We start from the raw sequence: 20967 nt of genomic DNA, 5'->3' as shown, positions 1-20967 counted from the left end.
TTCGTTTTTTAATCATTCATGTACTTCAATCTTCGTTTTCAATTTATGATCATAATTGAGAATAGGCCCTGCACCATGTTAGTTACAAAATTACAATCATTACATCGTCTATTTTCCCCCTTTCTAGCTTCAGTAGGAATAGTAAGCCCGGCTTCAATAAGATTAGTAAGACTTACTCATGCTTACCACATCTTTCAAAGTGACACCACTTGCATAATAATAGAGACAAATGAAGGCTCTAAAACTTCTCTTCGTGATTACTTTTCTTTGTTCATTCTTTCTTCCAAGCCCGGAAGCAGACTCGTGTACCAGCAATCTAAGCCTCAATGTTTCTATTCCCTTTGATACAACCAACCTTCTCTGTCTTTCTGTATGGGATGCTCAAAGTTTCATCCTCAGAGTAAGTGCACCATTTTTGAATTTCAATCTCATGTATATGACCTTATTCCAGTAGCACCGCATGTATATACTAACCTATGTGTAAACTTTGCAGTATGCTCAGACTTATGCAAACATTTGGAGTTTCATTCTTTCTACCCCAGACACAAATTCTTACATAGCCATGGGATTCTCTGTCAGTGGCGGCATGGTTGGTTCAAGTGCCATGGTGGGGTGGGTGGCATCAAGAGGAGCCAGTGGAGGGATCAAGCAGTATTATCTTGGTGGGGTCACTCCAAATCAGGTGGTTCCTGATAAGGGCAACCTACAGGTGATAGCCAATTCAACCTTCATCACTTTACAGAACTCTCGTCTGTTCATGGTGTTTCAGTTACAAACCGCTGATCCTTTGTCCTCGCTGATATTTGCCACTGGATCCACCGGTTTATTTCCTGCACCACCAAGCTTTGCACTAACCAAACACCTAGACAAGGTTTCCACAAGAATAGACTACTCAAAAGGTTAGTTAGAAATACTCTCTTAAATGATTGTTTTCTTTTAAATAAATTTATTTTCTAAACGACAGTCTACGGACTTATTAATCGTATATGAGCTAAATATAATGATTATTTTCCTTACAATTCGGTAATAACTTAGCTGTTGTGATTTTTTTTTAGCCATGATCTGAAAAAGTATTGCTTGAACACTAAACCTTAATTTTCTACGTCGATAACTGAGTTTTAAGGCAAAATCAAAAAAGATTTTTTAGTTATGCTTTGGCTTGATTAAGTTTTTCTTTTTCCTATTATTAATTTAGTCTTTATTCAATCTGGTACCTCAATTAATATAAGTTTATATCCCTCAATTTAAAAAATGCAATAATGTAACTGTTTTCAAATTTAGTAAAATTCCTTAATTTTTAAAATGCAACAATATGATGGTTTATTTTTGTTGAAGTAATTTTATTGGTTGTATAAATTGTCACTATATAATAAATATAAATTACATTACTTGTAAATTAAAATTATTAATGTTAACTTGGTGCAGATTAATGGTTATATTGTTAATTGTGTAAAAATATTAACTTGGTGGATATCAAAATGAAAAGACCTGATTAAGTTTTTTATTAATAAGACTAAATTAAATAAAATAAAAAATTATTGAATACAAAATAATTAATTCCTTTAATTTTTAACAAACTTCTGATAACTGAAACAAACAAAGTTAACTAGTAGTGAATAATATATGTTTTTCTTTTCTTTACTTGAACCCTCTACATAAATATGATTAGTGGCTAATATTGAAGTGTGCGTCATTATATATCATTATGCCTGTGGTTGAAATTTGACGGCATACTATTCAGAATTCATTGATTCAGCCGGAGAATTCTTTGGTTGGGCATTATAGAGTGGGTGAAGTGTTCAATCAAAAACTATACTAGTAAAAGCCAAAACAAGTAGAGAAGAGTAAATAGTGGAACTTCACGTGTTGGTTGTGACAGTTCCATTTCTTAGAACATTGAGTCCTCTTTTCGAAACACTGAGAGAGAGAGAAAAAAAAAAACAGCCGACAAACTGGTTTGTGTTGCAACAACAGTCTTTAGTCTTAGATTCACACGTTCTTTTATGTTCTCTACGACTTGGAAGTTATGGAATAACAACCAGATCGAGTTCATTTGAAGCAATCTGATTCTTCAACTTTAGGCCTTAGGTTAGGTAGGGTCAACCTTAACCGTATTTCTATTTCCCCTGTCAATATATGCATATATTTACATTAAAAACTTTCGGTTCATAATTTTATTCTAGAATTTATAAAACCGTAGTTTCTCTCTCTCCAAATATATAATATCTTTTAGCTATTTCTATTGCGCTCATTTTAGTGAAGAAAATCAAAGTCAAAGTTAATAAAAGAAATTTTTTGTTTAAATCTTTTTTAACGAAAAACTAAATAACTAAATGTTTTATTACCTGAAGTTTTAATATATTATCTTAAACTGCAAAAGTAAAATAAAAATCGAATCATTTGTGAAAAAAAGAATACATATTTCAAACTATTAAAGGATCCCGATTTAGATTTTTGCCTAGGACTTCAAATGTCCTTGAACCCATTTTTCGTCCAAATAAAACTTCAGTAAGATGTATTACTCCTTTTTTCCTCTTCCCACTCATTTAGAAGTTTCAGACGATACATCCTTTAGTCAATTATCAACATGTATTTTAATTTTAAAAAATCGTATCCTCATCATTTGGTTATACACTTATTATTATTATAAATTCATGTTGTTGATCTTAATCTTAGTAACTTTTAGTGCAGGTTGAATCAAATAAGATTTATTTATTTATTGACTTTAATTTTTATGCGTTTTTAGTATATTTTTAACATCAATTAAAAATCAATTAATTTTTATTGACTTTAAACTTTTTGGTAGATGGAAAGTATACTGACCCAAGGACCCAAGAGAAAGAATAAGGAAAACAAGCCGGACAATAATTATGGAGAGTTGCGTGCTTTAAGGGACCTAAGTTGAAATATAAATGATAGATATATACATATACAATACGATATACAAAGAGAGGATACAGAAATAAAATATACGACACAAAGAGTTAATGATGGAAAGATCACATAGAAAAAAATAATAATTATAGTTCTATTTAATGATATTGAAATTCCCAATTTAAGTTTTTATTTTGATCTCTTTTCTCAAATCATCCGTAGACGAGACTCAAAAGTTAAAATTCATGAGAAAATCTCAAAGAAAATAAAGCAAATTCCACTTCACCCACTCCATTTCATGCATTCTAAATTTGAAGTTTCGTAGGGTTAATAAAATTATCAACATAATAGGAAAAAAAGTGCTTTCAGTTTCTATTCTTCCAATAAAATATTTTGTATTAATAATTGCGTCTTTGAACTTTTAAAAATATATAGATTTAACCCTTTTTATTAATTAATTTAACCACATTAAACCAGAAGTATAGAGGACTGTAAAGACTTTTTTCCAACTTGACATTATTTCTTTGGAAAATGGAGGTTATTAAGACAAATACTGTTTCTTTAAAATACCGGGTTAGCGTACTAAGGATCACTGACTCCATACAAAAGGATGCTTTAAATTTGAAAAAAAAAATTCTCTTTCCAAAAAAAAAATCAAAGTAGATATAACATAAGAAAATATAGGGAGAGATTGCTTTTTCTTTATAAGAAAAGTGATATTTTGACATAAAAAAACTTTTTATACTCATTTTGGCGTTATCTTTTAATTTTTTTTTCTTTATAAATATAAAAGTTGACCTTTTAAATGATTATTTTATCCTCAGTATGTTCCCAAATGACTCATCTATCATTTTCCTTTTCATAATTTACCTTACGTTGGCAACACTTTATTGTCTTTGAGAACATGATGATTTTTCCATAATCAAAATCAATATTTTGTTATGAATAAAGGAAACTTAAAAATAATGATAAAATATCACATTTTTATATTCGTTTACATATAATATAAGTATAAGAATAAAATGGTGATAGTGAATTTTGGTATTTTTTAAGAAAGAAGAGAATATAAATAATGAAAAAAAAAATATCAAAAGAATATAAAATATTTATGTGTGTCAAATTATCATTATTGGAAACTTAATGGGTTAAGTTAGCTAGCCTTCCTTTCACCATGATTATTGATACACCGCTACCTGTACCATTGTTTATTGTATCAATCTTTCCCTTTCCTTTACTTAATCATATAGCAGTACGTCTTTCTTGCTTTAACAATCTCATGAATACGTTTGCAAACACATAACACAAGCATAAACAATAGAGAGAAATGAAGATATCTGTAGCATTTCTCATGTTCACTATTTGTTTACATGCTTCAGCCAACATTGGAAGTTCACAAGGGGATGGAAATTCTTCACAAGTAGATGGAAGTACTTCACAAGCACCAGACTCCTGTGTCTCCAATCTAAACCTCAGTGTTCCTCTCCTCTTCGACACAACCAATCTCAATTGTCTTCCTGTTTGGAATGCTCAGGGGTATATCCTTAGAGTAAGTCGTGCATTATTCTTGAATTAACCAGTTTTTGTAAGTTAGTTCAAAATAACCCTTCAAAGTTATGTTATTGTCATTATAATATGATTGTGTATCCAATTTCAAGATCAATGTTTGGATAACAAGTTTAACGGTGACCAATCATAAATTAATATCAAACCAACTAACCGTATATGGATGCATTAACTGTGCAGTATTCTCAGACTTCTCCAAACATATGGAGCTTCATTCTCTCAGCACCGAACACAAATTCTTATATAGCAATGGGGTTCTCTCCCAATGGAGGCATGGTTGGTTCAAGTGCCATTGTGGGGTGGATCTCATCCAATGGGGCAGGTGGAGGCATGAAACAGTATTATCTAACAGGACTCGCACCAAACCAAGTGGTGCCAGATAGAGGCAACTTAAAAGTTCTAACCAACTCAACCTTCATTACATCACAGTCCTCACGTTTGTACATGGCATTCCAGTTACAGACCAACCAACCTCTGTCCCGGTTGATTTATGCCTTTGGACCTAACGGTGTGTTCCCTTCAGCACCAAGTTTTGCATTAACACAGCACCAAGACAAAGTCTCCATTACGTTGAATTACGCAACAGGTTAGTAAAAAATCAGCCATGCAAGTGTTTTTGCACATTCTTGTGAATAAATTAACTGAGTGAATCGGGCTAGGGGAACATGCATGAGAAGAAATTACATTAATCCCTTTTTCACAAATTTTACTCCGGGATACACAATCTTTATACAGTAAAGGTAAGAAGAAGAAAATGAAATGGAAAAATATGCTAAAATCAGTGATACGATGAAGATGGATGGACAGATAAATTGTGTAGTATATATTGCATAAATTATGCATCTCTCATGATTTTATATGTGCATATGACAAGGTTTGAAAAAAATGATATTTCGAAAACAGGTAGACCAATTAGGATTATTCTAGCAATGACCTTTTGGTTGAGTTGATTTTGACAAATGATTGGACCAATACCTGGCCCATTCTTGCTGTCAAAAACTATTTTGCAGTGGTTTGTGGTTGTTGAGAGGACATTCTTTTCTCATATTCATGTAAGAATAATCTAGTTGAAATGTAAATCTGACTCGACCTTCCACCAAACCAAACCCACATATGTTCTTCTTTTTTGTATATATATACATATATATATATATACATATATATATATATACATATATATATATATATACATATATATATATATATATATGTATGTATGTATGTAGTTGAGTAGCTTGGCCAAAAGGTCGACATTTTGCTCTTCCTTGTGGACTTTAATGTAAAATGGGAAATGCTACTATTGTTCATGCTTGCCCTCAGTAAGTTCGTGAATAGATATAGTAGTCATATTTGAATATTAGGGATGACATTGAAAAGGTTTTTATTTTTGTTGGGAACAAACATTGAAAAGGTTTGTTTATGATATTATTGGAAACAGGTTCAAGTGCATTAGGAAAGTCATATATGAACCTGAAAAGAAGCCATGGAGTGCTGAATATCTTGGGATGGGGCATCCTAATCATAATGGGAGCAATAGTTGCTCGTTACTTCAGGGAATGGGATCCATTTTGGTTTTATTTTCACGCTTCAGTTCAATTCTTGGGTTTTGTTCTTGGAGTAATTGGTGTAATTAGTGGTTTTGTGTTGAATAATCAACTCCATGTTGACGTTACTCTTCACAAGGCTCTTGGAATCATCATTTTCGTTCTAGCCTGCTTCCAGGTATACTTTACATTTTAAATAATTCTGCACTTTATCTTAAACTTTTTCAAACTATATATCCTTTGGAATACTCAAAAACTTTATATGGTTTTTGTAGGTAATGGCTTTGCTTGGTCGACCAAAGAAGGAATCAAAAGTGAGAAAGTATTGGAATTTATACCATCATAACATGGGGAGAATTTTGATTATACTAGCCGTGGCTAACATTTTCTATGGAATCCAATTAGGGAAGGAGGGAAGTGGATGGAATATAGGTTATGGTATTGTGCTGGCCATATTACTTACAATGGCACTTACTTTTGAGACACAACTCTGCAGTAAAGACTAAATTTTTTTCCTTCATACATTTTAATTTCTTTCACCACTGCCTTTTATTTGCAACTTTACTTCCATTTGTAACTTATTTTTGTACCAAGAGAATTTCTCATCAATTAATTTTATGTTTAACATATATTTTAATTATGCATGCCTCTTCCTCTTAATGCCAAAGCTAGCTTCAACAAATTGCTGTCAGTAGTCCATTACATTATATAAAAATGAGATTGTACAAAACTCTATTGTTGATAAAGTAAACATACATTAATTAAAAAATATATTTCCACCCCAACGTTTAATAACTGGTGTTGTACTAAATACTTTGAGAAGTTTGCAATTTTTTTATAAACAAAAGACACAATTCTACACATAGTAGTTATAATGAAATTAAATCTCCAGATTTTTCGAATCTCCTAAGTGGGGATGAAAATATATAATATAATCGTTCGATCAGCTCAAGAACCAAACTGTCCAGTTAGCTCAAAAACTGGAGTTATCATTAAATATAGTTATAGACGTAATTAAATCATCTCTAATCATAGATTTGTGATATTGTGATAGGTTGGTTACATTCTTTGTACATTTATTACTATTATTGTGAGACATTTACTCACTTTAGTATCGGAGTGTTTTCTGCATATAGCTTTCCAATTTAATTGAATAGTGCAAGTGTGAAGTGGAAAAAGAACTTTAAGGATGAAAATAAAAAAAAGTAGAAACATATAGAGTGAGAATATGAAGTAAAAATAACATTAGTTAATGTCAAAGTTTAACCTAAGTCTAATTTATACATCAGAATTGTTTTTTTTTTCAGCATATTCCTATGCAAGATTCACGTAATTATGAGTCTTCACATGCATACATGAATGCCTGATTATTATTTTGCATAAAAAAGAAAATTAATTAAAATGATTAAAAATATTATTCAGATATACTGATGTCAACTCTTTATTTTTTATCAGTTCAATATTCTTATTTTATATAGCAGAAGTTCAAGTCACATTATGAAGGTATATCATTATTACCATGATAAGAGGTATGCTACAAGACAGTAGTTCCAACAACAAAGTCTCCTCAAACTAACTTATTATGATACCATTTTGGTTGATTTTGCAGCTCAAAATTAACACCGTACGCAGTTGGCTGGTTGGTCTTCTCTAACATTTGAATGAAACAATAGCAGTGCCTGCATGTCTTGTTCCAGCCGGCAATGCCAATTGTCAAAAACAACCATTTATAATTTCAAGGATCATCATACTTTTTCACTATAAAATTGAACATAATTAGTGACACACTCTGAGTAGTTACTTCTGCCGTCTTTGGTGCTTAATTATCTTCCTCCACACAAAGATGAAGTTAACAAGTTTCTGTCAGATAATCTTGTTCATTATGCTCTATAGTTCATCAACCTTTGTGACTTCTCAAGATTCATGCTCCTCTAAATTGCAGCAACTTCAGCTTCCTATCCCTTTCGATACAAGTTCACTCCTCTGCAGTTCTGTTTGGCCTGCTCACAGTTTCATCCTTAGAGTATGTGACTTACATTTTTCTGTCAACAGACTCTGAATAAACTTTTCAGAAGCATTGGTTTTATACAGCTTCATCACAACACTTTAAATATATTCATTAGAGTATTTGAAATATACATAACTGAACTTGAGTGTAACATTAAAAATTTAATCAGGTATCTTGTTTTTGTTTGGTTCTCTGATCAGTATGCTAAGGCTTCATCAGATGTGTGGAGCTTCATATTTTCATTCCCATTAGACCCAAAAGCTTATGCAGCGATAGGGTTCTCGAAAGATGGAAGCATGGTGGGTTCTAGTGCCATTGTGGGGTGGATGCCATCTCCAGGTGCTGGGGGCATGAAATATTACTATCTGGGTGGAAAATCAAAAGATGAAGTGATTAAAGACAGAAGTGATCTTTATATTATGAATGCATCATTTGTTCCAGCAACTGGTTCACTTGGTTACTTGATCTTCCAATTGAAGACCACTCAACCTTCTTCCAATCTCATATTTGCCATTGGACCCAATGGCCAGTTTCCTGATTATCCAAGCTATGACTTGCCCAAACATATTGATGAGACATCAGTAACCATTGATTATTCAAAAGGTTAGTGAAGAACACTTTTGTTGTTCATCATCAACATCAATACATGGCACATGCATAACAAATCATGAGTCTGTTAAAGTATTAATTACTGTTTTTTCTTATCATAGATTGAAATTACTCCTTTTAATGAACCAATTTGGATATTAATCTGCAGATCTTTATACATGAATACGTTATACATGCGTTGAAAAAAGTTTTTGGAACACAACGCCTTCATATTAAGTAACACTGATAGGATTTTGATGAATTGGAAAGTGATGATAATTGTGTGTTGAAATCTCACCTTGATTAGTAAGATGAATTTAGAGTATATAACTAGTGAATGTAAATCTTATTTTATAAACTAATTTTATAAGATTGAATTAGATTTAAAGTTCACCTCCATATCAAAATGTTCCAAAATATATTCTACCAAGATTTGTTCTTTATTAAAACTATCATGTCACTTGTCATATCACTATTAAACTACCATTAATGTTTAGTCCACACTCGTAACGTATATGTCTCAGTGTGAGGGAATGTGTTGAATCATGTACACGAGAGATAATGTAAATTTATGATATATAAGTGAATACAAATCTCGTCTTATACACTGATTTTATAAGACTAAATTAGATTTAAAGTTCACTTCTTAAACTATGTATACATGTTTGGCATATATCTCATGGTGTGGTTAAATCTGAATGTTATAACTTTGGCTCTCTTGCAGGAGGTTCAACTAAAAACAATTCTAAACTAAATCTTCGAAGAAGCCATGGAGTTCTGAACATTATGGGATGGAGCATTCTAATGATTATAGGATCCATAATTGCACGATACTTCAAAGAAAGGGATCCCATGTGGTTTTATCTGCATGCTTCAATTCAAGCATTTGGGTTCCTTGCTGGCATACTTGGAGTTTTATGTGGATTGCTCTTAGATAGGAATCTCGAAGTCACTCATCACAAAAATGTAGCATTCCTCATCATCATCCTTGGCTTCCTACAGGTTAATTAATTAACCATTTTGTCTCTCCTTTAGTTTTATATCGAACTCATTTTCTGATATAAAATCAAAGTTATTTTCACTCATGTTATTTATTTGTGACTTGATTTGGTAGGTGTTAGCCATTATATTAAGACCAGGAAAAGAATCAAAGATAAGAAAGTATTGGAATTGGTATCATCATAATGTGGGGAGGATTTTGATTATCTTTGCAATTCTTAACACCTTTTATGGACTCCATTTGGGAGGAGAAGGATCTAAGTGGTTTCTTGCTTATGGAGTCACTATTGCTATCTTGGTCATTGTCTTTGTGTTCTTGGAGATAAGAATGAGAATCATTGCAAGAAGAGACTCTAAGTCATATCCTCAATCCGTGGAGATGCCTTATTAGCATAAACATGTTTATTTTGAATCCAAAATCATTCATATTTTGTAATGTATCATAACTATTTACCACATCCCCAAATACAAGTTTCAATATGGAAATGGGACAAAAAGGAATATAATTAATTTAAGGGTTAAATATGTTTTTCGTCCCTTAAGTATCACACGATTTTGGGTTTAGTCTCTACTCGAAACTTTGATTGCTTTTAGTCCTCATAGTTTTGAAACTATTACTATTAGTCCTTAAAATTAAACGGTGTTAACTTTTATTTGATGTGGCAAATGGCGAGGCCACGTCTTATGCCAGCTTGCCTCTTCACTCTCTGCCACGTTGCTTGTGCTTGAGAACTTCGTTCATCTTCTCCGGCAGAGCAACCACGATTTCGCTTCGTTCATCTTCTCCAGCAGATCAAGCAAGCATCTCCATTCTTCACCTGCAAAGAATCCAAACAGCGGAGCCCCTTCTTCAAACAAGGGAGCCCTAGGGAGGGGTTTGCCTCCCCTTACACGCGTGCACCCTAGCCTCCATCGGACCAGCCACCGTGTCGGACCTTCCGCTCAGTCTAAGGCGTCGCTGGCGACACCAATCGCCACCGGGACCATTGTCAGCCGCGGCGTCGATTTCTCCCTCCTTGCCTTTTCTCCGTGCGCGAGAGAGAAAGTGGATCTCTGTGGGAATGTGCTTTGAATTGATAAAACGATATTATTTCTAGACTAGAGTTTCAATTTAAGCTCTCAAAGATTCCCTGCTTTATTTTAATTTTCAAAACTATGAGGACTAAAAGGAATCAAAGTTTCGAATAAGGACTAAACTCAAAATCGTGTGATACTTAATAGACGAAAAACATATTTAACTCTTAATTTAAAGACTCATTTAAACTATGCACCAAAAAGGAGTATAATTAATTTAGAGTGTTTTTTATTATCTTTATTAATTTGTTTTGTTAGCTTTGAAAACGCTTCATCTCCCAATTTGATATATTTTCAATTATCATCAAATTAGATAATGTACAAATTTTAAATCAACCTTAGAGAAAACCAATTTGAAACGTCGTCATTTTAATAGATTTCAATGCAATCAATTTAATAGATGGATTTTTAAATAGTATTTTGAAAATTCGATTTGAAAAGCATGTTTTTAAATCTGTTGTAAACTGATGTTGAATTTTATTTATTTTTTAACAAAACTCTTAAATCGGTTGTAAGGCCAAATTTTCTTTTTTATAAGCCTTTTTTTAGTTGTCTCTTGTATTAGTTATATTTTAATAAAAAATATTCTTAACTATTTTGGATCATAGATAATAAATCATAGGATATGTGATTTTTCGGAAGATGAAAGATTTTGAGAAGACTTAGATGTACTTTTTATCTTTGGTAAATTGTTGGAGTTATATTTTTTATTCTTAATAAAAAAATTATGATTGCTTCCTTAATACATTTTCCATAATTTTTCTGTTTCTCTTTTTTTTTCTTTCAGATTTCTCTTTAAATAATGAAATAAAGTTATGTAAACAGAGCTTTATAGTGTAAAACAAAATAGATTTCTTTTTATTGAGAACGAAAGGTTAAAAAAAATCATCAGAAACTAAAGAAACATTCAAGATTTTGTCATAGACTAAAAGTTAAAACTCTAATACTATTATTCTATCTCTATTCATTAATTCAGAGTAGTTTTATATTATAATTAAAAAACAAATAAGATGTATTAAACTAAATTAACAATTTTTTTTAATAAATGTAAATTAGTTATAAATTTCTTATATGTAAAAGTAGAAACAGCCTTAACAAAAAAAATTTAAAACTGAAGACCAAGTTATGAAGAAGCTAAAAAGACATGAGTTGGAAAATAAGAAAATAAAAGAGATTAAATTTTTGGGTTGGCTTTCTACTAATTATATGGTTGCATGGAACATATTTATGAAGAATAATTGCATGCATGATTTTTCTTCACGAAAAGTATTAAAATAAGATGTCGTTTTCTCGACACTTTTCTAATTGTCATTGAATCTTGGTGAGTTTTTTTTTTTCAATCATTGTGTTTCAAAATTAAAAAGAAAAATCTAATTAATGAGTAAAAAATTACTATTCTGTGTGAACAACTAGTTTGCTATTTACTGAGAGTTTCACACTTCATTTTGATACTTTTATGTTAAGAACTAGTTTATTAACCAAGAGTTTCAATAATTAAGTTTAGAAAAATTTCTCTTTAAATATTTGTGAAGGAGAAAAATAAGAAGATAAAAATAAAATTAACTTCTTCATAAATTAAAACTAGCTTATTCTTCTTTATAAGTTAAAATTAGCTTATTAACTCTTTCACAAGTTAAAATTAGATTATATTATGAGGTAAAAGTAAAGTTTTAGAAAAATTATATTAGAATTTTTTTACAAATTAACTTTATTTTACCTTATAAAAAAAGTTAATTTCAAACTTTCTTCTTATTTCTCTTTTCTAGAAGTGTTTGTAAATAACATGTAGTAAGTTTAACTCTACATTAATGACAGATTTATTAACAAATGACATCATTTTTAATTCCAAACTTTAAGACATTGATACTAATCAATGTATTTTAGTTTTAAACAAGTCACCAAAATGAATAAGTGATCTTTATTTTGAAACATCGAATTTATGAGTTTTTTTGTTATATGATATTTAACTTTGTTATTTTTACTGATTTAGACTCATGAATTATCTCCAACAATTAACACTTAAAAGAAAGTTTTATATTATTTTTTCAAATTCAAAGCATAATTTATTTATTTTTTGTTACAAAAACGTGTATATAAATATTATCACATTTTTTACTCAAGTAGAACCTTCACTTATTTTCTTTGATATTATAATAAATGAAACTTATATTTTCTCATGTTTTTACTAAAATGGCATTCATACCTATATGTTTAAATACACATTGACCTCCCTCTTATAAAAGGATAATTCCAAAGAAAAACAATTTACAGAAAGGGATGCAAGTAGAGTGCACAATGTGTGTTGTGTGGACAAGTAGAAGAAAGTATAAATAATTATACTTTGAAGATATGATTTTCTTTTTCAGATTGAAGCATGAAGCTAATTTTATTAGGCAATCATCATACATTGACCTCCCTCTTAGTAAATGATGCTTAGTCCCCTTATATTTTTATTTATTAAAAATTCTTTAATTTTTTATGTTTTAAATTTTTTAATTTTCACAAGTTTTATTTAAGTTTTTGTTAAACAATATTTTAAAAATAAGATAAAAAAAAGCTTGTATAACTTTATTGAAAATGTAAGAGGAGAAAACGATGTTTATTCTAAAACTAGTGAGAATTGAATCTCATAATAAATACAATTTTTCAGTTAATTAAATAGTAAATTTTGTTAAAAACCGTGTTTTAACCTTAAACCAACTTTCTAAGATATTGGAAATCATCTTAGTTCTATTTATATGTCACTTTAAATGTCTATGAATACTAACATCATTGCATAAACAAAAACATAGATTAATAAACGCAACTTTTCATTAATACTAATCCCATAATTGTGGATGGCTCTAATTCCTTATAACAACTAGATTTGGAGATTAAATAAGAAAGGGAGAAAAATGAATAAATGAATAAGCTAGAAGAGATATACAAATAAAACAATAATGTTTGAGAAATGAAACAAAAGGGGATTTAATTTAAATATGTTATAATCATTACTTTCATTCCCTATTAAAGCAAAATATAAATGAAAATATATAAAAAATGTGTTGATCATTGAGAAAAATTAACAAATAAATAACTATCAGCAAAGATCAAATGAGAGGATAACAATAAAACTATATTTCTTTTGATATAATTACAGGTACAAATCGAAAGCGATCATCCAAATATACTGCAAAATCAAATATACTTGACTAAATATTACACCCTAACATGTTTCAACTTGCAAACAAGTGGTTTGTTCTAACTTCTTTACACATGAATGTTGCAGTGCTTAATTAGTAAAAGTTTCTTAATTATATCACCATAATGATACTTTAATCATGTGCATGACAGTGCCAAAGTATAGTGTGTCAACTACATGGACTTGCATTCATTTCCAAGTTCAGAGATGGTTCTGTTGTAACAATGCTTCCTTTTGGAATACATTATCTATCTACAACTCTGGAAAAATTGGCAACAGTCTTCCTTACATTTTAGCCCCCAAAAATGGTTTGGATTTGCAGGCTTAGTTCCCAGAAAGAGAGAAAAAACCTCTTGAATTAGGGGACCTGGTCATGAGTGAAGGAATGGCACCACTGTGTTGAACCAAATATACAATAAATGAAATCCATGCTGCAGCACCAAGGCAGACCACAAAACCAAACAATACTCCATCTACTTCTTCCAGGAAGAAATCTAATAACATATATCCATAAACCAATATTACCAGCACAGCCACACTCCAAGCCACTTTCTGCATCAGTAAATGAACAAAGTTAAGAGGTAAGTATGGAAATTAACTCGAAGACCAGTACAAAATCATTATGAGATGATTTTATGTTGATCCATTTGGAAATCCAAGTGAGTCTAAATTCCATGTTAGATAAAAATGAAAAAGTTGAACAACATGTAAGGTAGAAGACCCATAAATCTATTATTGTCTTAAGGTTTTGGATTCGAAATGATATCAATCTTCTATCTGAGTTAAACTTAAGTCTCGTTAGTGTTGTATATCTCTACTGAACCTCCTTCCTCAATAGAACTATCAGTAACTTTTCCGTTGAAATCAAATTTAGCTTTTAATTTAACTAATGCATTTCAGAAACTAAATTGGAGTTTGGAGGGGGTCAACTACAGTAGCAGTGAAGGTAACTTCAGTAATCATAATAAAAATAAGTGTTTCTTTCTTCTAATATTTAAGTTAAACTGCGTATGATTGAAGTGCTTTACATACAAAATTTCTGTTTGTCATTTGACAAGCTTCTAGACAGTGGTGTTTAATTTACATTTTCCTTTTCTTGAGTTCTACTTGGTGGTGCTTCATTTATCTTATGAACAAAAGGAAATACAAGAACAACTCTGTATTATTTGCTGTATTATACTGAAATCATCCTGTCATGTCACGAGAATTTCTCAAACCAACCTCATTTACCAAAATGTCCCCTTCAGTTTTTAAGGTCATATGTCTTCAGCTTAGAAAATCCATAATATGAGTGAAAAGAAAGAGTCCTTTATCAAACAAATAAAATCAGAGTTCATAACCAACTTTGTTTTAATATAATGAGAGAATTATGCAGGGAAAAGGAAGTAGCCTCAAATTATGTGAAATAGCCAACTGAAGCTTCATTAATCTGCCATTTCATTTTTTGCCACTGAAAACTGATTACAGGCACATCAAAATTGCTAGGCAAAAGTTGCCAGCATTCTCATGCATAACTCAAGTTTGGCATTTAGTCCTTATACCAAGTCTAATCAATAAAGAAAACATACTATCTTTTGAAGAATAAAATTACAGCCAAAAAGGTCACTGTTAAGTATGAACAGTCTTACATTCTGCTTTGCCTTGTTATCAAATTCTTGGTATTTGGAACTTACAGCATCATAATAACAATTACCAAGTAAGAAAAAAGGATAAATATAACCAAAGGGTTAGATGTTACCTCTACTATAGGCCCTATTCTGAAGGTTCCCATCACCTCCTCTTTGGACACCAAAGTGAGAAGGGGGATAAGAGCAAAAGGAATCTGTATTGCCTGGACCACATTAAGCCATTCATTCAAGGTGTCCAATGAACTTTCTGATGTATTAAAAACAATAGCACAAATCATAGTTGGAACAATTGCACAACTTCTGGTAATCAATGCCCTCAACCACTTCTTTATGTTGAGCTTAAGAAAACCCTCTGTTATAAACTGGCCAGCATACGTGCCAGTTATGGTACTACTTTGGCCAGCTGCTAATAAACCAATACCCCATATGTAGAGAATTGGAAACAACCCTCCCCCATACCTTTCCTCAAGATATTGCCCTGCATTTACCAATCCTATGCCATTGGCCTGTTCTGTACCATAGAACACTCTAGCAAAAACTGTTATTACAGATAGATTGATCAACAGTGTGACTAAAAGTGCAACTGAGGACTCAATTGAGTAGTAGTTGAGAGCCTCTTGAACCTGGCCTTTGTTACGGATATCAATGTCCCTTGATTGTACCAATGCAGAATGGAGGAACACATTATGTGGGGTTATCACACACCCCACAATTTCCACAGCCTGGCGAAGAGTTTTTGAACTCAGTCTTGGGATTAAAAGACCTGCAAGAAGCACCAATATGGAGAAACATATGAAGATTAGTGGTAACATGTTTTTGGACATTGGAAATAAGAATGGATTATGATCAAATGAATTAATGTGCTCAAACTAAGTCGTTTGATAAATTTCTACCCATCATTAGTTCTTCTTCACTGGGGTTTGTATCAAAGAACATCCACGCAAAAGAAAGGCCCATAGTGCCAATGAAAACTGCGAAAACTCCTTCCAACTTCCTCACTCCATAGTTCTCGAGAAATAGAAAAAAGAAACTGTTCAACCAGACACCAAAAAAAAAACCAGAATTAAAAACAGTGAAACACAAGATTTATTTATCTTTCCACATCTTTAAATTTAGCATAGTAAACTGGTGTTATTGTATGATTTGAGAACTTTAACAGCCAGGATAAGAATACAAAAAAGCTTAACACAAGTCTTGCAAAAGATTGTTTGAGTAATTCTAAACCATCATACATCATCTTGTTATAATCTTTTTGTTTCCTTTGTATAGTAACTGTCGAATATTTTTTACATCTTCAAAACATTTAGTGCATGCTTAGATAACCTTAAAGTACGTTTAAAAGATACAAAAAAGAATCATTTTCCAAAAGTATGTTTAGAATATATATATATATATATATATATATATATATATATATATATATATATATATATATATATATGATATTACTCAATCTGATAAGCTTACCAATCCGTGGCTGTGATAACCACACCAGCCCAAATGGGGATAAGGCCATGGCTAAGAATCTTGAAAGCAATGGCACTGCCAATAACCTCCTGAATATCAGCAGCAATGAGAGCCATCTCAGCCAAGATCCACAGAACCAACCTTGCCCAATTGGAGTACTCCTCCCTGCACAGCTCCGCCAGGTGCCGCCCGGTCGCCACCCCGAGCCTCGCCGACAGAAGTTGTATCACCAACCCCATGATGGTGGACCACATCAACAACCAAAGCAAGGAGTAACCTGCAATCGCACCAGCTTGAAGATCCCCTTCGAGGTTCCCCGGGTCCAAAAACGCCACGCTCATCAACAACCCTGGCCCTGTGAACAGCCACAGCTTCCTCCACGAAAACGGCGGCACCGCCGTGGACCCTGCTGCGCCGGAAGACTCCAAGTCAAATATCTGCACCTTGTCCTTGGCTGCATACACGGAGTCTTTCTCTTCTTCTTCTTCTTCTTTGTCTGCATGTTCCCAGTTTGAGGGTAATACATGGGGTGAAGACAACGGTATTGACTCGCATTCTGAATGTAACAAATGGTTTTCTTCTTCCTCCTCTTCTCGGTTTTTCTGTTTGCCTTGTTGCTGTTGTTGTGACTGAGAGTTCATGTTGCATGCAGTTATGGAATAACGACATCTTTTCTCATGGTGTTTGGGGTTGATATATTTTCCTGTTCATCTTGTTTTGGTTACGTGGGATGGGAGAAGAAGATGGAGAGAATTTAGTGCAATGATATCTATGGCTGCGCAATCAATAATTGAGACCGCATGCTATTTTTGTACAGTTCTCCTATGTTTATGTCCAAACTGCTATATTTTTGGAGATACTAATCAGATCATTTGATTCGCTATTTTGAGAGCCTCGCGTGTTGCAAAAGTTGGTGAATGAAAGCAGATAAAATACCGATTACTGAGAAATTGTTACAAGCTGAATTAACACAAACCAAACCCATCGTAAGTATAACTTTATGCTCTTTGTATTGATCACTTGAAGTCTTAGTTTTCCAGTTGAGAAGATTTGCTCCACATCGAAAAGAGTAAACTCCAATATTCTTCTTTGTATTGAGTGGCATATGAGAACATGATCTGATACTTCAGAAAAATATAATGTAACCAGAGAGCATAACCCATTTGGAAATGAAATCTAACCTCAACTAGGAAGTTGCAATGTTGGTTTGGTTTGTTTTGTTTTTGAATTCCAACACACAGGTTGACATTGGGTGTTACACATGTAATTATGAGAGGTTTAAAGATTTTGTAGGATGGCACTAGAATATAAAAGATAATTATATATAAATTGTCTAAATTTAGATAGACTTAAAAAGCATATTCATCCATGAAATTTTATATTTTTGTAAATTCTGTCAGAATTTTTAATTTCACAAATTTTACTATCTCAGTTTTAAAATTGTACGTACTTCAAATTCATATATATTTTTCTCATTTAAGTTATTTTACCACTATTCAGATATTTTTTTAACGTAAGAAAATCAATAGGATAAATTAAACAAAAATAGTTCAACATAGAGAATTTTTACGTAATTCATTGGCATGTCGTTACCCTCCCTTCTTGTAAAAATTGTCTCACATGAGTCACTTGTCACACTCGATAGTCAATTAAAAAAATAAAATATATATAATTTTTATAGTATATCACACCATTAGTTATTTAATAATTAATTAATAAAAAATAATATTTTGAGACTTAAATTAAAACTGTAGTTATAAAGATAAACAAAATAGTAATTAAATGATAAAAGATATAATTGAATCAATTAAAGCTAGCTGGAGACACACTAAACAGAACAGAAACTACTTACTGGCTCGTGTTTTTCCTATGTGCTTGTTTGGTTCGTCAAACAAAAATCAAGTTTATTTTCAAAAAGATTGATTTTAAGGTGTCTTTTTTGTCAAACATAGAGAACACATGCACAAGTTGAGAGCGTCAAGACAACACTAAGAAGAAAACTAATGACTGTCTCCTCTGTTATGAAACTTCAGTAATAGGAAATATCAATAACTGCATAAATACCATCGTATAGTATAATCCTTGAGCATATACAACGGGAAATGATACGAAAATTTAGGGCTTACAACTGAGTCCTGGTACAATAACCAAACAAGCAAGCCAAAACTTCAACTCATAATACATACAGTATACTAAGCAGTGATCAAATTTTTCATACAGCTGCTCATCAAACCTTTATTTGACCCGATTACAGTTTCACTTTGCACAGAGTGTAGAGTACAAAATCTCAATCCAAACATAAAAAAATTACAAAACTTTAGAACAGCACAACATAGTATTTCATTTGGAGTATTCATTAATTAATTGATTAACCTTGGAAATTCAAATGATATAATCTGACCACTCAGAGATAAAGGAAGTATGGTCCATGGACTCCCCAGGCACATCCTCATGCTTAGAGGGTGTCTCCTTCCCACCAACCAACCTCGCCGGGTTCCCAACTGCGGTGGTCCTTGGCGGCACATCAATCAAAACCACCGAGCCGGCACCAACCTTTGCACCTTCCCCAATCTTGATATTTCCCAGAATTGTAGCACCAGCGCCAATAAGCACCCCATCCCCAATCTTGGGATGCCTGTCACCACCAACCTTGCCAGTCCCGCCCAGCGTGACATGGTGCAGAATGGATACATTGTTCCCAATCACCGCTGTCTCCCCCACCACCACCCCAGTGGCATGATCAAACAGAATCCCCTTCCCAATCCTCGCCGCCGGGTGAATATCCACCGCAAACACATCAGCAATCCGAGAGTGCAGTGCCAATGCCAACGGCCGCCGCGATTGCCGCCACAACAGGTGTGCCACACGGTGCGCCTGCAAATCCCAATCACACAAACAATTAACCCTAAGATTCAATAATTAACAATAGTAAATAGTCCTTGTACTGATGTAAATTGTCACCCCAGAAATTGTCATTGTCATGTCTGACAATCAGAAATTATAATCTAATCAGAAACGATGATGTATAGTCAACCCAGAAATCGTCATGTCGGATAAATTTGTGAACTTTATAATAATTACTTTAGAAATCATGACAGTACAATCAATATTAAAACTCAACTAATCAAAACCATAAACCGCAAACTGTCAATTAATCAAACTTAAATTATCAAACCAGAAATCGTTATGTACGACAAGTTTATCCACTTCAACAATAAGTCCGTCACAAGCTATACATACATGATTTCTGAATGGATGATGATGTGAATGGCAATTAAACTGAATTAGCACAAAAACCTAGAACTGAAGGATTCAGATCCCTAGAATTGAGGATGAACAAGGAATTGGACCTGGCAGGCGAGGAAGCCTTTGTAATTGAGAAGACAGTGAGAGTAGGAAACGCAGGCAGGGTCACGTTCGCGGGCAGCGCGGAGGTCCGCGACGGCGGCGGAACTGAGCGAGGGGTCGGAGGAGAAGGCGTTGAGGAAGAGGTCGTAGAGGAGAGTGGATAGTAGCGTAGAAGAACAGAGCTTGTTACCCAGGTGGAACGAGAGAGAACGTTCGAGCGAGGAGTGCGAGAGGATCGTCGAGTACAGGTAGCTCGCCAGCGCCGGCTCCGACTCGGCGTCGCGGCGCGCCTCCGCCTTGATCTGAGCCCACACCCAGCCCTCGTCGTCGCTCGAGACGACGGTGTTCGCCGCCGGTAGCCCCGTCGGCATTGTTTGGTGATGTGTTGCGATTATGGTTTGGCGTTGGGGTTTGTGCGGTTGAGAAGCTGTGAAAAAAGTGTGGTACTGTGAGAAACAAGATTAAGATCCAAGAAACGAAGAGGGACAAGACAACCATTCACTCCTTCGTTGGGTATTCACGAATCAAAAGCATTCATATTCCTTTGTTCTTCGCTTGATGTTTCCTAATGCAATCCTGTCACCTTCAACTTCATTAAATTAAATATATATATATATATATATATATATATATATATATATATATTACGTATTATATAAGAATTTTTTTTTATAAATATAATTATCAAAGTTT

The 20967-nt window shown here is 32.9% G+C and overlaps 4 protein-coding genes across 5 annotated transcripts; 2 read left to right on the top strand and 2 right to left on the bottom strand.

Moving 5' to 3' along the window:
• Positions 1 to 12: 12 nt before the first annotated feature.
• LOC108322604 (cytochrome b561 and DOMON domain-containing protein At3g07570) lies at positions 13 to 6608 on the top strand. 2 transcript variants are annotated; one of them, XM_052868457.1, is made up of 7 exons: positions 13 to 400; positions 494 to 682; positions 770 to 899; positions 4251 to 4420; positions 4618 to 5023; positions 5876 to 6159; positions 6257 to 6608. In XM_052868457.1, exons 1-7 carry the CDS (start codon positions 230 to 232, stop codon positions 6485 to 6487), a joined length of 1581 nt encoding a protein of 526 aa, XP_052724417.1. In that variant the 5' UTR covers positions 13 to 229; the 3' UTR covers positions 6488 to 6608. The 2 variants fall into 2 exon arrangements, with proteins under 2 accessions (XP_052724417.1, XP_017410235.1); XM_017554746.2 differs by having other exon boundaries at positions 494 to 899.
• Positions 6609 to 7454: 846 nt separating this feature from the next.
• On the top strand, positions 7455 to 10032 carry LOC108322588 (cytochrome b561 and DOMON domain-containing protein At3g07570). Its single transcript, XM_017554731.2, has 4 exons — positions 7455 to 8004; positions 8190 to 8592; positions 9302 to 9579; positions 9692 to 10032. Exons 1-4 carry the CDS (start codon positions 7825 to 7827, stop codon positions 9965 to 9967), a joined length of 1137 nt encoding a protein of 378 aa, XP_017410220.1. The 5' UTR covers positions 7455 to 7824; the 3' UTR covers positions 9968 to 10032.
• A 4035-nt stretch (positions 10033 to 14067) lies between these two features.
• LOC108322587 (metal transporter Nramp2) lies at positions 14068 to 17567 on the bottom strand. The gene is made up of 4 exons (XM_017554730.2): positions 16927 to 17567; positions 16353 to 16489; positions 15570 to 16222; positions 14068 to 14383 (listed from the first exon to the last, which is right to left on the bottom strand). The coding sequence occupies exons 1-4, from the start codon at positions 17565 to 17567 to the stop codon at positions 14156 to 14158; spliced, it is 1659 nt and encodes a 552-aa protein (XP_017410219.1). The 3' UTR covers positions 14068 to 14155.
• Positions 17568 to 19093: 1526 nt separating this feature from the next.
• LOC108322608 (serine acetyltransferase 5) lies at positions 19094 to 20875 on the bottom strand. The gene is made up of 3 exons (XM_052868419.1): positions 20770 to 20875; positions 20277 to 20701; positions 19094 to 19800 (listed from the first exon to the last, which is right to left on the bottom strand). Exons 2-3 carry the CDS (start codon positions 20643 to 20645, stop codon positions 19309 to 19311), a joined length of 861 nt encoding a protein of 286 aa, XP_052724379.1. The 5' UTR covers positions 20646 to 20701; positions 20770 to 20875; the 3' UTR covers positions 19094 to 19308.
• Between the last annotated feature and the right edge of the window lie 92 nt (positions 20876 to 20967).

The sequence above is a fragment of the Vigna angularis genome, chromosome 9, assembly GCF_016808095.1.
Source record: "Vigna angularis cultivar LongXiaoDou No.4 chromosome 9, ASM1680809v1, whole genome shotgun sequence".
Lineage (NCBI taxonomy): Eukaryota > Viridiplantae > Streptophyta > Magnoliopsida > Fabales > Fabaceae > Vigna > Vigna angularis.
This window is presented reverse-complemented; position numbering and strand designations above follow the sequence as displayed.